We start from the raw sequence: 14,818 nt of genomic DNA, 5'->3' as shown, positions 1-14,818 counted from the left end.
TACCCGGATGTAGACTGTCGGCTCAGTCCCGAGTCGATTTAATACGGCAACACCACTTGGACAAACTTGATATGCGATTTCTGCAAATGTAAACATTTTTTTGCATATCATCATTTAACTTGTTTAAAACTTGCAGATTGAAAATGACTTCACTTCTACCAAAAAAGAGCACCTTAATGTTGCCGTTGTTCCACATCCTAGCATGTATTACACAACTCGTGACATTATTGCGTTTTTTTACTTTATAAAGTGTGATGTTGACATTGTTACATAACACATTGCTTAGAAAATCTGGTTAAATCCATACGTTACGGTTTTTGCCAACTACACCCAACAAGTGAATGCTTAGAGCAGACCTTCCGTCCCCCCAACTTTTCTTGTAACAATAAAACACAATGTAACAATACCTTAGCTCAAAGATAAAATACCTTGTTATCATTGGGAAAACATTTTTAATAAAAATGCAAAACACACTCTGGTAATTGGAAATGCTTATACACACATACTGTAATTCAAGATGTCAATAGATTAAATCACATTAACCAGGTCAGCACTTCCACACTGAGCTGAATCTTGCAGAAACACAGAGTCACCATGAAACAGCTCCTTATACCATTATACTCCTTATAACCTATAGCAGGGGTCTAAAACACGTGGCCCGTGGGCCAAATGTGGCCCGCAGGAGACTAGTTTGAGGCCCCTGCTTTGATATGAAAGTTTAATGTTAGTGCGGCCGCGCAAGTTTGATATGGATGCTGTATGGTATCTTGTACCCAAAAGAAAATATTACGTTTGATTAATGTTCACGTTAAAGGTTAAATAACTGTTAATAGTTATCCTCCCTATCCGTGTGGAAGTGGTAAGTTTTTGGCTATTTAAGTTTAAAGGAAATAACTTGAAGGCTACCGTTTAGGTTGTTAGCTCTCTAGTTTGCGAGTTAGCATGTGTCTCAAGACCCTGCAGTTGGGCAATATGTTGTAAATAAAAAAAGTATAACTGTGACTATAGTTGTGTTTTGTCATGTCTACAGGGCTCTAATAATGCTTTGTTAATTTTAATCTGACAAAATTCATTTGTCTACCCACCAACTATATTTGCTTTCTTAAGTTTTTATTATTTGCCGTTATTATATTTATTTATTACTGATTGATTGATTTTCTTTATTCTTGATTTGTTTATTTATTTTTCATCTTATTTTGTGCAGAAAAATAAAAACAGTGGAATGTTTTATCAGAGCTTTTATTGTAGAAAATCGGAACCAAAGCACTGAAAAAGTTTGTATATTTTTCTGTTTTTAATAAATATGTTTGTTTTTTTTTGGAAAACCTTATGCGGCCCAGCCTTGCCCAGACCCTAGCTCCAGTGGCTCCCAGGTAAATTAAGTTTCAGACCCCTGCCCTATAGGGTTCCCTTTTAAAGGAACAACCAGAAGGTCAAGGATCGTCAAGCTTTGTGTCCAATTTAGGGTCATTGCACTTTACATTCCTTATATTGTGATATGATCCACCATTGGTTGTTACTGTAACTTTGCAGTGTGTAATCATCCCCTGCTAAATATGACACTATAATTTACAGAAAAACAATATTGTAACATTGTTACTCATCATTTTCCTTCCCTCTCTCTTCAGGAGTTGGTCAGAGACTCTCGTCAACATTACAGTGGAAATGTCCCCTTGTCAGGCATGATGAATCCAGGCATGATGAATCAAGGCCTGACACTGGGCTGCTGTCACATGATGTAGTTGCAAAGCAGCCTCACTCATCGTCATGCCCCGATTGATGACATGATCTACGACCATTGCTTTAATTTCATTTGACACACCCACTGCTGTGGTCCCTAGCCTTGGATTCAGTTTCCCTCCATTCATTTTCTATACCGCTTATATTCACTAGGGTCACAGGTATGCTGGAGCCTATCCCAGCTGTCTTCGGGCAAGAAGCAGGGGTACACCCTGGACTGTTTGCCAGCCAATTGCAGGTATTCTGTTTCTGTCCTGTGATTATTTGTAGCAGGGTGTAGCCTGCCTTTCACACATAATCCGTTTCAATAAATCATCCCTGAACAGGATGCATGGGAGGAAAAGAACGGCACAATGTCTGCAAGAAATGATTATTTGTCACACAGTGTAAAAATGTCCCCTTTTTCACATAAATCCTTATGTTAGAATAAATAAATAAATAAATAATTTTTGTGTTTTATGCTGTATAATCTTTCTGTCTACACAGAAAGACAGAAATTCCAATCTTAAATTCTGACTGTATGTGCTGGGGCTTCCTGTTATGTTACCACTAGATGGCATGAGAGGACAATTTTTTTCCAAGCAAAAGCTAAGGAGCTGATTAATCCCTTTCACTTGAGTGAACATTCTCAAGAATGTGAAGAATTCTACTGGCCTTTGCTGTTTAGGATAATTATCACGGATGACTAGAAACCTGTAGGGATTTCTTATATTTATGTGCCTTTCCAAGAACAAAGTCCTCCACGTAGTAGTGACACATGGACCACAACATTTTTTGTGACACATTTCCTGTACCACTATAGGATTCTCTATAGGATTCTTTAAATTGCTAATCAAACTAAACGATCAGCCACATCTAGATGACTCCAAATCTCCAAGCTAAAACATGATCTGGAGCAGTTAAGAATCTGCATTTAGCTAAAAACATGACAAAAACACAAACCATTTCAATAAAATACATGTCCATTCAGCCATTGTGGGTGTAACTTGGCTCGTCAAAGAATTTTGCTCTGATCACCCAGCCAAACAATGGAAAAATGCTGACATTAGCAGCAGAGAAGGCTTTGCTGGCCCAGCTACATTGCTGCTATTTATTATTAATTGTTTTGGAAATGCACAAAACGCCAAAGATTTGACCTGTTATATTGTCTGCCATCTTCATACAGTATAGTATCTTGCAAAAGTGAGTACATGCCTTATATTTCAGCAACCTTAAGGGTCAAAACTATAGAACTGAAAGTTGGATATAATTAAAAGTTGTCAGTGTACATCTTGGAAAGCAGTATAGTTAGCCTAGATAAAGACTGGTGAAAAACTAAACCAAATCAAGCATGTGATTGACTCTTATGTCAGGGGTCTCAAACTCAATTTACCTGGGGGCCACTGGAGCTAGGGTCTGGGCAAGGCTGGGCCGCATAAGGTTTTCAAAAAAAAATTAAAAACAGAAAAATATACAAACTTTTTCAGTGCTTTGGTTCTGATTTTCTACAATAAAAGCTCTGATAAAACATTCCACTGTTCTCAAATATCTTAATTTTTATTTTTCTGCACAAAATAAGATGTAAAATAAATAAATCAAGAATAAAGAAAATCAATCAATCAGTAATAAATAAATAGAATAATAATAATACAGTAAACCTCGGATATATCGGATTCAATTGTTCCCACTGGTTTTGTCCGATATAAGCGAAATCCGTTATATGCGTATACCGGAAAATGTCCATTTTACGCATATATCAGATTTATATCCGGTATATGCGTAAATCGGATTTTATCCGTTATAAAAAGGCACCTCCTTGACTATGTTTCCAATGTACCTGGACGCGCAGGCAACGCTGCAAACGCTGCAAATGACGTCGTATAGCGGCCTGTCACGATTCGGCGAATCAGAGCGCCACGACGCGACCATCCGATATATGCGAGGGAAATTTAATGGAAATGCATTGGAACGGGACTGGAGATTTTGTCCGAAATAGGCGAAATCCGTTATAAAAAATCCGATATATGCAATGAATTTTTATTGGAAATGCATCGGTTCTTTTTTATCTGTCCGTTTTGAGCGAATTTCCGATATATCCGAGTCCGATATATCTGAGGTTTACTGTAATAAAACGTCAAATAATAAAAAACCACATATAGTTGGTGAGTAGACAAATTATTTTTTTTTCAGATTAAAATGAACAAAGCATTATTAGAGCCCTGTAGACATGACAAAACACGACTATTGTCACATTTATACTTTTTTTTATTTACAACATATTGCGCAACTGCAGGGTCTTGAGACACATGCTAACTCGCAAACTAGAGAGCTAACAACCTAAACGGTAGCCTTCAAGTTATTTCCTTTAAACTTCCTTTAAACTTAGCCAAAAACTTACCACTTCCACACGGATAGGGAGGATAACTATTAACAGTTATTTAACCTTTAACATGAACATTAATCAAACGTAATAATTTTTTCTGGGTACATGATACCATACAGCATCCATATCAAACTTGCGCGGGCCGCACTAACATTAAACTTTCATATCAAGGCGGGGGCCTAGATACTAGTGTCCTGCGGGCCCCATTTGGCCCGCGGGCCGCGTGTTTGAGACCCCTGCTCTATGTAGTGTCCCCTGAGGCAAAAAGACAAAAGTTGGAAGACAAAAAGAATATCTTTAAACAGGTTTAAAAAGTTATGTTTAAAAAATAAGTTATATTCTGATTATTCTTAAGTATATCACATTTTATCTGTAGTATTGTCCTGTGAAAACATAGAGTAATAAACATGTGAGGGGTGTACTGACTTTTATCAAATACTGTAGTTGCTCTGTTGGATATTAATTTTTCTAATCTGAATGTTCAGAAAACGAGACTTTTTTTATTGTACTATAAAAAAAAGACATGCCCACCCCTGCTGAGGATTCCCTGCAAGGGATTGTGTGGTGACGTCACATGGCAACGCAGGTGAACTGGTCGTCTCACGACGGCCAACATACACACACAGTGCCTTCCGCACAGCTTTAAGCGCATGAGGACACACAGGAACTAGAGCCGCCTGCGGGTGATTCTTCCATTGGAGAGGGCGGAGCTATGTAAGCAGCTATCTGACACGTAAGACTCCTACGTAATTTCTAAGGAAGAACTTGCGTCTTTGGTAGAAGTTGGATGTGGAAACATCGCCGACTTGATGTAGTTGACCTGTAGCGTGTATGTAGAGAGGTTGGAGGCTCCGAAAGCGCATCAGGAAAGAGGAGCGGACGCGCAAGATGAGATTTTCAGCCCTTTTTTCTGCCCTGAGGTCGCTGGGCCCGGTAGTAATCGGCATTTCTTTAGGATTCTCCTTGAGTTTGCTGAGTGTGAACTGGACAGAAGAAGCATGTTATGTGGACGGGCACGACGCTGATGGCGCTGCTTTGGCTCAGGACGAACACTTTAAAGGAGCTAGGAAGACCAATTCCATTTCAGTCCTCAACGACGTGGAGTCCGAGGCGGATTTCGAACCACGAGTAGTCCCGTATAATCAAGTCAAGCCAAGTACTCCTAAGAAAGTTTTCAGGTAGGTGTGATCGCTGTATCATGAAGTAAGCCAATACTTAATAAGTCTAATTTTAAGTGGCATGTGGTTTACAAACTTCATCCGAATTAAGTGACAGTTATACTTCAGGCCTGAATGTGCGTCCACATGCAGCCCATAAAGGTGACATGGCAAGGGGATTGACCCTCATCAATCAGGCGGTCTTGGTTTCCGTTTGGTCACACTTGACCAAATGAACCATACTGGCAGAGCAAACGGACTATCTAAATCAGGGGTCTCAAACTCAATTTACTTGGGGGCCACTGGAGCTCGGGTCTGGGCGAGGCTGGGCCGCATCAGGTTTTCCAAAAAAAAAAACAACAAAAAACGCATTTATTAAAAACAGAAAAATGAATAAACTTTGCTTTGGTTCCGATTTTCTACAAGAAAAGCTCTCATAAAACATTCCACTGTTCTCAAATATCTTACTTTTTATTTTTCTACACAAAATAAGATGAAAAATAAATAAACAAATCAAGAATAAAGAAAATCAATCAATCAATCAGTCATAAATAAATAAATAAATATAATAATAATAATAATAATAAAACGGCAAATAATAAAAACTTAAGAAACCACATATAGTTGGTGGGTAGACATTATTTTTTTCAGATTAAAATGAACAAAGCATTATTAGAGCCCTGTAGACATGACAAAACACAACTATAGTCACATTTATACTTATACGCAACTTATACGCAACTGCAGGGTCTTGTGACACATGCTAACTCGCAAACTAGAGAGCTAGCGACCTAAACGGTAGCCTCCAAGTTATTTCCTTTAAACTTAAAAGCCAAGAACTTACCACTTCCCCACGGATAGGGAGGATAACTATTAACAGTTATTTAACCTTTAACATGAACATTAATCAAACATAATAATTTTTTCTGGGTACATGATACCATACAGCATCCATATCAAACTTGTGCGGGCCGCACTAACATTAAACTTTCATATCAAGGCGGGGACCTCAAACTAGTGTCCTGTGGGCCACATTTGGCGCGCGGGCCGCGTGTTTGAGACCCCTGATCTAAATAACTTACTTCAATTTACTATGAACACTATGTATTTTAAGCACATCCATATGTATGCTGTGTTTACTCGTGTGTTACTACTAATGTGTACCTAATAAACTTTAGCCAAGCAGCGGAGAACCTCAGACACCATACTGTATTTTTGCTGTGTTGATGCATTCAAATGTCCAACTTTTCCTGGATTCTACCCCTGTTCAAATATTAGCCCTGGCACCCCAAGAGACTTGATGTTTAAAGTCCCTTTAAAAAAGGTGACCTGCAGGGTTCTTGGAAATACAAAGCACACAGTAGATGTCATATGCTTAAACAGAAATACATTTTCGGCGCACTAATGTTTGCGCTGCGTTTTTGGCAGAAATATGATGTTCGGTTTGCATGGACGACAAGTTGGATGTCGGTTTGTTTTAAGTAGATGTGTATAAATAAGTGTCCTATCAATGATTAATCAGATGGTCACCGTTTTTAAATAAATGCCAAAGCGCCTCAAAAACACAGCTGATGATAAAATTGCTTATTCTATTGCGGAAACATTTACAAAAGTCAAAACTTACGTACTTTGCTAATTAGATTTTCTGATAACCCCTAGCAATATAGACAAATCATATGAGCCTTTATCCAAATGGAAGGCATTTCATGATGTGTGGACTGATTGTTCGGAACTGGTTTGGGTGAGGGACTCACCATCACCCCTTTAGATTGCTCGTGGTTATTTCTTTCATAGTGATTTCAAATATGACACATAAATGGTTAACTATGATGCACATTCCAGATCCACACATCTGATGTATAAAACGCATGAAGTACAGTGAAACACATTCTAAGGCTAAACAAGAGACGGGGCTAGTACATTTTAGGCTGGAGACCAACCACAGTTAAGTCGGGTTTTAGAGGATAACAATGACGTGGCATCACCAGGACTCACTCCTTATCTGGACATGAGCAGTGTGGCTTTTTGGCAGGAGTAAGGGACACTCTTCACACGAAAGGAATTTGCCAAAACATTTTGTGCAACTTTAGGTCAAGTTGACCTCTTCTTTAGTGCAAATTGTGTTCATTCAACAAAAATGTACCTTCTTTATATCTTTGTGTCCAAACAACATTTCAAATTGTGAGTTTCTTGAATCGAGTTCACAGGGATCACGATGCATGTGGCTCCTGACAAAATGGGCATAGGGCAATGGCTCATCCTGGGGCAAAGGGGCAAGGGTAGAGTGAGTTGATCTCAATGACAGAATACATTTGCAAGATTAAGATCCACCCGTCGGGAATCTGTGCTGTAGACGTTGTACTCAGTTGCTATTTGGTGTCTCTTTCAGGGCAAAATACATAAGCACAGAATTGGGGATGCGCGAGCGTCTCTTCGTTGGAGTCCTGACGTCTAAAAACACCATAAACACCCTGGGTGTAGCTGTCAATCGCACTATTAGCCATCACCTGGACCCTGTGGTCTTCTTCACCGGCACACGCAACCGCAAAGTCCCCCATGGCATGTTCGTAGTCACGCATGGGGACGAAAGGCTAATCTGGAACATGTTTCAGACTGTTAAATACATCTTTGACCATTACATCAAAGACTATGATTGGTTTTACTTGGTCCAAGATGACGTCTACACTGAAGCCGACAGAATCAAAAATCTTGTGGATCACCTGAGTATTGATCGAGAGCTATATATGGGCTGTCCCGAGGAGTTCATTGGTGGAGAGATGGAAGGGAGGTACTGCTACGGAGGGTTCGGGTACCTCCTGTCTCGTACCCTTCTTCTTCGGCTTCAACCGTTCCTGGAAAACTGCAGGAACGATATCCTCAGCGCCAGGCCTGATGAGTGGCTCGGGAGATGCATCATTGACTATACGGCTACAAACTGTGTCAACAACTATGAGGTAAGGAACATATTCTGTATGCCATAACTTGCAACATTTGTTATGTACAGATGCTTTTGGGCAATAACATAGCTTTTATTATGCAGCTTTTACACACCACAACAACTGATTTGATATAAAACTGTCCCGAGATGATTGAAGTGCCGTCAGTTTTAGCCTCACTAAGTGAAAGGCATGCTATGCTCTCTTGGCTTGACTGACATGGGCCATTCATTAATGTACAATTCGGAGTGGCCAATTAACCTAGCATGTTTTTGGAATGGGGAAGGAAGCCGGAGTCCCGGTAGAAAACCCACGTCTGCCGGGGAGAACATGCAAACTCCACACAGAGATGGCCTAGGGTGGAATTGAACGCCGGTCTTCTAGCTATGAGGCCTGCATGCCAACCACTCGCCTTGCCATGCAGCCGCATCTTTGACATAAATAATATAAAATAAGTCTCATACATTAGCGTTGGCAGTGTACTTCCTGGTGGCCATTGCCTCATCACTGTAACATTACTGACACCCAGAGGCTAGTATGGAATACTACTCTACTTCCACTGTTTTGTGCTTAAGGAGAAACTCATGATGCACTTCAGTCATTTTATTAAGCAGAGTTAATACAACACATGCAGTGAACATTCACACAGGATCTGCTGTCGGCCACTCTCTCCACTGCTAACCTGCTGGTAGCACTCAGCTAACCATCAACTCTCTCTACATTCATGAAAAATTATAATAAAACATTGCACTGAAATTTATGCCAGTGATAACATTTGTGATGATTTGGACACTACATGATTTTTAGATCAATCCGTAATTAAATGGCATAATTTGGCCCCATAATTACGGCATAGCTTCTTGCTTTGCGTCTGGTCTGTATTAGAAGCAAAACGGAAGGCTTTTGATGCTTGTGATGGCGGCGGACACGAAGGGTGTGTTTCCAGCGTATACTGTATCTGTGTAGCACAAATAGTGTGCTTCTTTTGTAAACAGCACATTATAGATATATACTTTGGATTATGTGTTGTCCCTCCTCTTCTCCATCCATACATCCACTTGGTTTTAACTTGCAAGAATCAGATTCAGGCTACATCGTGCTGATATTTTCTTCACTTTGCTTTCCAGTGTGTCGTGTTAAAGTGGAGGAAAAGAAGGCAGCGAAAGGAAAAAGGGAAAACTGATTGGAGAAGGTCGTTTCAAACAGCTGTGGGAAAGTTATAGCAAGGATTCTGAACCGTCATGGCCTTGACCTATTTGTACTTAAAACTGAAACACTGCTATATAAAAGTATAATTACTGGGCTTGGTTATATATAATATTTATATAACGGGGTAGGTTGCTAATACCCTCCTTTTACTATGTGGGCTGGAGAGTGGAAAGAAATCAAGAGAAGAGCCGTGAGTTGTCTTTGGTGGGGAGGTGACAAGCCAACGTTCTGATTTGTCAACCAGTGTGGGATTTTATTCATTCATTAATCATGCTGTAACATTTGGAAAACTGATTGAAGATAATGACCGGCAAATCACTGACAGCTGTGACGCCCAACCCTACAATATGTTGTACGGGTGCTATGACTAATCATTTGTGTTAAAATATTTGTGCCCAGATTTTCTACGGTCTAAGTGAGCCAAAACCAACCAAATTTATGGAAAAAGCCAACTGTTCCCACAGAGCTTCACACAATGAAGTAATAGGGATCACTTACTCGCTTTCTTTTTTAGAGACCATGCTGCATATCTTATTTCCATGACCTTACTGGTCTGTTAAGTTTGGTCTGTTGTGGCCTAAAATGCCCCAATCTGTTGTAAGTAGGGGTGTAACTGTACTACATGATGGGGCTATGGCTGCTAGTGTAACTTTCACTCAGCCCGACCTTTGACTAGCAAGAATCATGACTGGTGATAGTACCAAGCCGAAACAGAGCTAAAAAAATAATATCCGTCTGTGAAGTCTCCAATTTGGGAACACTTTCCTGGTAAAATGCGTAAATGGACAAAGGCAAATTGATTGGATGAAAGCAGTGTGCCGGGATTTGTCAGTTGAGATTGGGAACAATAGACGATAAAGGAACTTTAAATTTCTTTAAAATTCAACAATAAGTCAGACAGTTACCATTATAGTTGCACTTTCCTAAAAAGAAACATTGTCGACTATAAGATATGATATTATGTGTAATTTTGTTTCTGTAATTTGTGAATCGTACATGGGCTGCACGTGGTCAAGTGGTTAGTGCGCAGGCTAGGAGACCCGAGTTCAATTCCATCCTCGGCCATCTCTGTGTGGAGTTTGCATGTTCTCCCCGTGCATGTGTGGGTTTTCTCCGGGTACTCCGGTTTCCTCCCCCATTCCAAAAACATGCTAGGTTAATTGGCCACTCCAAATTGTCCATAGGTATGAATGTGAGTGTGAATGGTTGTTTGTCTATATGTGCCCTGTGATTGGCTGGCCACCAGTCCAGGGTGTACCCCACCTCTCGCCCGAAGACAGCTGGGATAGGCTCCAGTACCCCCGCGACCCTTGTGAGGATAAGCGGTAGAAAATGAATGAATGAATTGTTTAATTAAAAAAAATTATTAAGGCTGTTTTCTTTAAACTCACTGAAAATTATTTAATTGTGTCATTTAATTAATTTAAATGGAAAAAAATCTTAATTTAATTGATTTTAAAACATTTAAATGTAATTTTTCATGTATTCAAAATATTTTAATTTTGTTAAAATAACTGAACTGTGAGCTCATAAAATCAAATGCAATTTTAATTAATGTTAAAATGATCATTTTCATTGAATGAAAATGTACTCAATCTCGACCTGGTAAAAACAAATGCAAAACTTCTAGCGTAAATGTTTTTTTTTTAATGTTAAATCTGTCAAATTCTCCTTCTGTCATAGGGGCTCCGCTACCACCACTACCAGTTGGGAAAAAACTCTGATCCAAGCAAAGAGCAGAGTGAGCAGTTCAAAAAAGCTCTGACTGTCCATCCAGTGTCTGACCCCGAACAGATGTACCGACTCCACAGATACTTCACTGAGATTGAACTGCAGAAGACTTACGATGAGATTGCTAAGCTCCAGGTAAGCGGATTTTCAAGTGTCACAAATCAAATCGCCTGTTATCTCTGAGGTAGGTCCAAAAAACTTGGTGGTGGTGGAGTATTCGCCCCTTCAGCGCAGTATTACATGTCTCGCTTGATGGATGCATTTGTTTTCACGTTCCACAGGCAGAAATCATGAATGTCAGCGTGGTGGCATTTGAGGGCAACCGAAGTGCCCATTGGCCGATTGGGATCAACCCACCCTTTGAACCAAATACTCGATTTGAAGTTTTAAAGTGGGAGTACTTTACAGAAGAGGAGATGTACGCATGCATAGATGGATCCCCAAAGTGTGAACTGCGTGGCATTGACCGCATGGATGTGGCTGATGTCATTGACGTAGCTGTAGGAGAGCTGAACAAGAAGTACAAACCGGTCTTGCTCCTGAAAAAGCAGCATCTGATTAATGGCTACAGACGCTTTGACCCTACCAGGGGCATGGAGTACACCTTAGATCTGCAGCTCGAAGCGGTCAACCAAAAAGGTCGTAGTCGTTCAATCTCCAAGCGTGTTCATTTGGTGCGACCTTTGAGCCAAGTAGAGATCATTCCCATGCCCTATGTCACAGAAGCTACAAGGGTTCATGTCATTATACCAATATCTGTGTTGGAACGGGACTATGTCGAACATTTCTTGAAGGTCTTTGCCTCAAATTCATTTGAGACAAGTGAAAACGCCATCCTCACCTTCTTATTTATTTATGACCCAGTGGAGGCACAGCAAGTTCACCAGAATGACATATTTGCTAGCGTAAAGACTGAAATAAACATCCTCGAGGGTAAATTCTCCTCAGTGAAAATCCCTTGGATCAGCGTTAAGACGGAAACACCATCTCAGATCAAATTCATGGACATCATTTCAAAGAAGCACCCGGTTGACACTCTGTTCCTCTTAGCGGGTGTTAACACCAATATCAATGCAGAGTTTCTGAACCGTTGCCGCATGAATTCCATAAACAACTGGCAAGTGTTCTTCCCCATCCATTTCCAGGATTACAATCCCGATGTGGTTTATCACAACGAGCCGCGCCCGACCACAGTCGACCTGGGCAAAGACTCTGGGCATTTTAATCGCTGGTCGTTTGATGAAGCTTGTTTTTACAATGCAGACTATATGGCAACACGCACAAAAATGCTTGAAGATGTCCAAGAGAACGAGGAGATCCTAGAGACCCTGGACATTTATGACATGTTTGTCAAGTACTCGGGTCTGCATGTGTTCAGGGCCGTAGAGCCAGCTTTGCACCAGGGTTACCACTACCAAGCCTGCAACCCACGGCTTAGCGAGGACATCTACCACCGGTGCGTTCAGAGCAACTTGGAAGGTCTTGGTTCTCGCCCCAAACTGGCCATGGTGCTGTTTGAACAAGAACAAGGAAATAGCACGTGATAAAGCAAAGCAAAGCAACTAAACCTCTCTGTGTTGGCATGTGTGCAAATGGAAGCTGTGGGTTTCTTCAAATGACTTCCGGGGTCATAGGAATTTGGATATGTCTGAAAATAATAGCAACTTCACACAGAATGTAATATATTACAGGGTTTCGAAACAGTTATGACCCAACCGAACATTCCCAAAGAGTTTGTGGAACTTAGCTTAAAATGAGTGCAGTACATTTGTAATTATTCTTCAAAACATGTTTACAAGAGTTGTCCTTTTCGAAGAGTTGGCACAACCAAATGGTTATGTTTGTCTCCACAGTCTGAGAGATGCAATAAGTCATATTTGACCACTATGCTTGAAGAACAGGGCCTTGTTGTGCAAGTAGTTAGCCAGTTTTCATGACTAGGTGTTGACGCGTGGCCAGCAGTGGCACAGCACGGCTCTTTCTCTGCACCCGTCGCCTCTGACACTGACTGGGATCTTTATCTAGGTTTTGCACTAAGGGGTAGGTTGCAATTTTTGGTGATAGACAAAGCACGGCGGCTATTGCGAGTTTTCATGCATGTCGGTCCAAAGTCAACCAAATATAGTGGACCCTCGGTTGGCATGCGCCCCCTTTTAGCGTATTTCCGGTCAAGATCTTACGCAAACATTTTTGATAATTTTGTTATTTATACAGTGCGTGAATCCAACTGTTTGTAATGTACAGTATTTTTATCGCATAGCGTTCCTCTTAGCAGCTTATTAGCATTGTCATTGTCCTCCCAGCTCCATCACACTACTGAACTGTAGTTCTTTGCTAGCAAACACAGTTACGCCACACGCCACTGTTATTATTCCTTTCTATAAAAGGAAGGCAGTGACAAGCGCCTTCCAGCATGCCCTCCATTCCTTCAGAATGGAATAAGTGCTGCAAGCGCCTCTCTGTATTTTATTGTCCGATTAGCAAGAATATTGATGTTCCACTCACATTAAATACGTTATTTCATACGTTATTAAATACGAAAGCCATGGTGTACAATACTGTGCAACATTATATTAATGGCGACATGCTGACAAACAAACTGGTAGGTGCCATAATCCAAATCAGTGCAGTCATTCAGTGCACACAGACGGTAGGCAGGGCTTGTGCACGAAGCTGGGAGGAAATCTCATGGCATCCTCATCATAGTTTGCTGTCCTGTATTTGATCAGAAAATGTGCAAATTCAGCAATTTTTAATTAAGAAAATTTTATAAATGAATGGGAACGTACTGGAAATACATTTCTAATACAGTTCAATGGGCAAAGTAATTTTGACAATTTGACATTTTTGTTACAAAAGGTCTTCAATCAACCTATCCATTTTTTTACCGCTCATCCTCACTATGGTCACAAGGGGTGCTGGAGCCTATCAGGTGCGAGGCGGGGTACCCCCTGGACTGGTGTCCATCCAATCCCAGGGCACATATAGACAAACAACCATTCCCACCCACATTCATACCTATGGACAATTTGGAGTGCATTTCAAATAGTTGTCTGCACATAAAAGTGTGTCATGTTAACATTACCTGGGTGTGGAACGGATTAATTGGATTTGAAAAATGATGTATTGGATGAAAGTACATTTCAGGACCTTCCGGAAGGGATTAATGATGCTTAAAGAGGTTCCACTCAAAAAGATTTGAGGGTGGTTTGCACTATTACAGAAGAGGGTTTTAGGTTCGAAACTGGTTTTTGGAGTTAAGATGTTCTGTGTTTGCCTGCTCTGGTTATCTTCAGGTGCGCCCCACAGATCAAAAACATTGAACATTAGGTTAATAAGAGCTGCATTTAACTTATTTGCAGATGTGAATATATTCCCTAGCAAAATTGCTGTAATTGTGCCTTGAAACTGAATTTCATATGATGGTTCTTTTTAAATCATATTTGTGTTAATTTGCAGTTCAGGATCTGCACTTGCTGTATTTTTTGTCAGTTTTTTGGTACTGATAGCACATGGTTTTGTATCTTGAAGCCTGTTACAGGGACTGGCATACTGGGTCTACAGGAACTGGGTCCACATGTTTGTGCCTCAAAGCACGGACTGGAGCTCCCCCCTCCCACATTTCCTGTTGGTTTTCGGTGGACAGAATCTTGTGTAGGAAAAGTGGTGTCCAAGTGAGTTCA

The 14,818-nt window shown here is 40.5% G+C and overlaps 1 protein-coding gene across 1 annotated transcript; it reads left to right on the top strand.

The window, feature by feature from the left end:
* Positions 1-4,772: 4,772 nt before the first annotated feature.
* On the top strand, positions 4,773-14,818 carry chpfa (chondroitin polymerizing factor a). Its single transcript, XM_058083062.1, has 4 exons — positions 4,773-5,280; positions 7,649-8,213; positions 11,088-11,270; positions 11,417-14,818. Exons 1-4 carry the CDS (start codon positions 4,991-4,993, stop codon positions 12,677-12,679), a joined length of 2,301 nt encoding a protein of 766 aa, XP_057939045.1. The 5' UTR covers positions 4,773-4,990; the 3' UTR covers positions 12,680-14,818.

This window comes from Doryrhamphus excisus, chromosome 9 (assembly GCF_030265055.1).
Source record: "Doryrhamphus excisus isolate RoL2022-K1 chromosome 9, RoL_Dexc_1.0, whole genome shotgun sequence".
Lineage (NCBI taxonomy): Eukaryota > Metazoa > Chordata > Actinopteri > Syngnathiformes > Syngnathidae > Doryrhamphus > Doryrhamphus excisus.
The sequence above is the reverse complement of the archived record's forward strand: the minus strand, read 5'-3'. Positions and strand labels throughout refer to the sequence as shown.

What these genes read in the sequence shown, in the direction of transcription:
- chpfa (XM_058083062.1), top strand. Translation starts at nt 4,991, where the DNA reads ATGAGATTTTCAGCCCTTTTTTCTGCCCTGAGGTCGCTGGGCCCGGTA. An exon ending in ACTCCTAAGAAAGTTTTCAG is followed by an intron (nt 5,281 to 7,648) that starts GTAGGTGTGATC and finishes TGTCTCTTTCAG; the next exon opens with GGCAAAATACATAAGCACAG. An exon ending in ACTGTGTCAACAACTATGAG is followed by an intron (nt 8,214 to 11,087) that starts GTAAGGAACATA and finishes CTTCTGTCATAG; the next exon opens with GGGCTCCGCTACCACCACTA.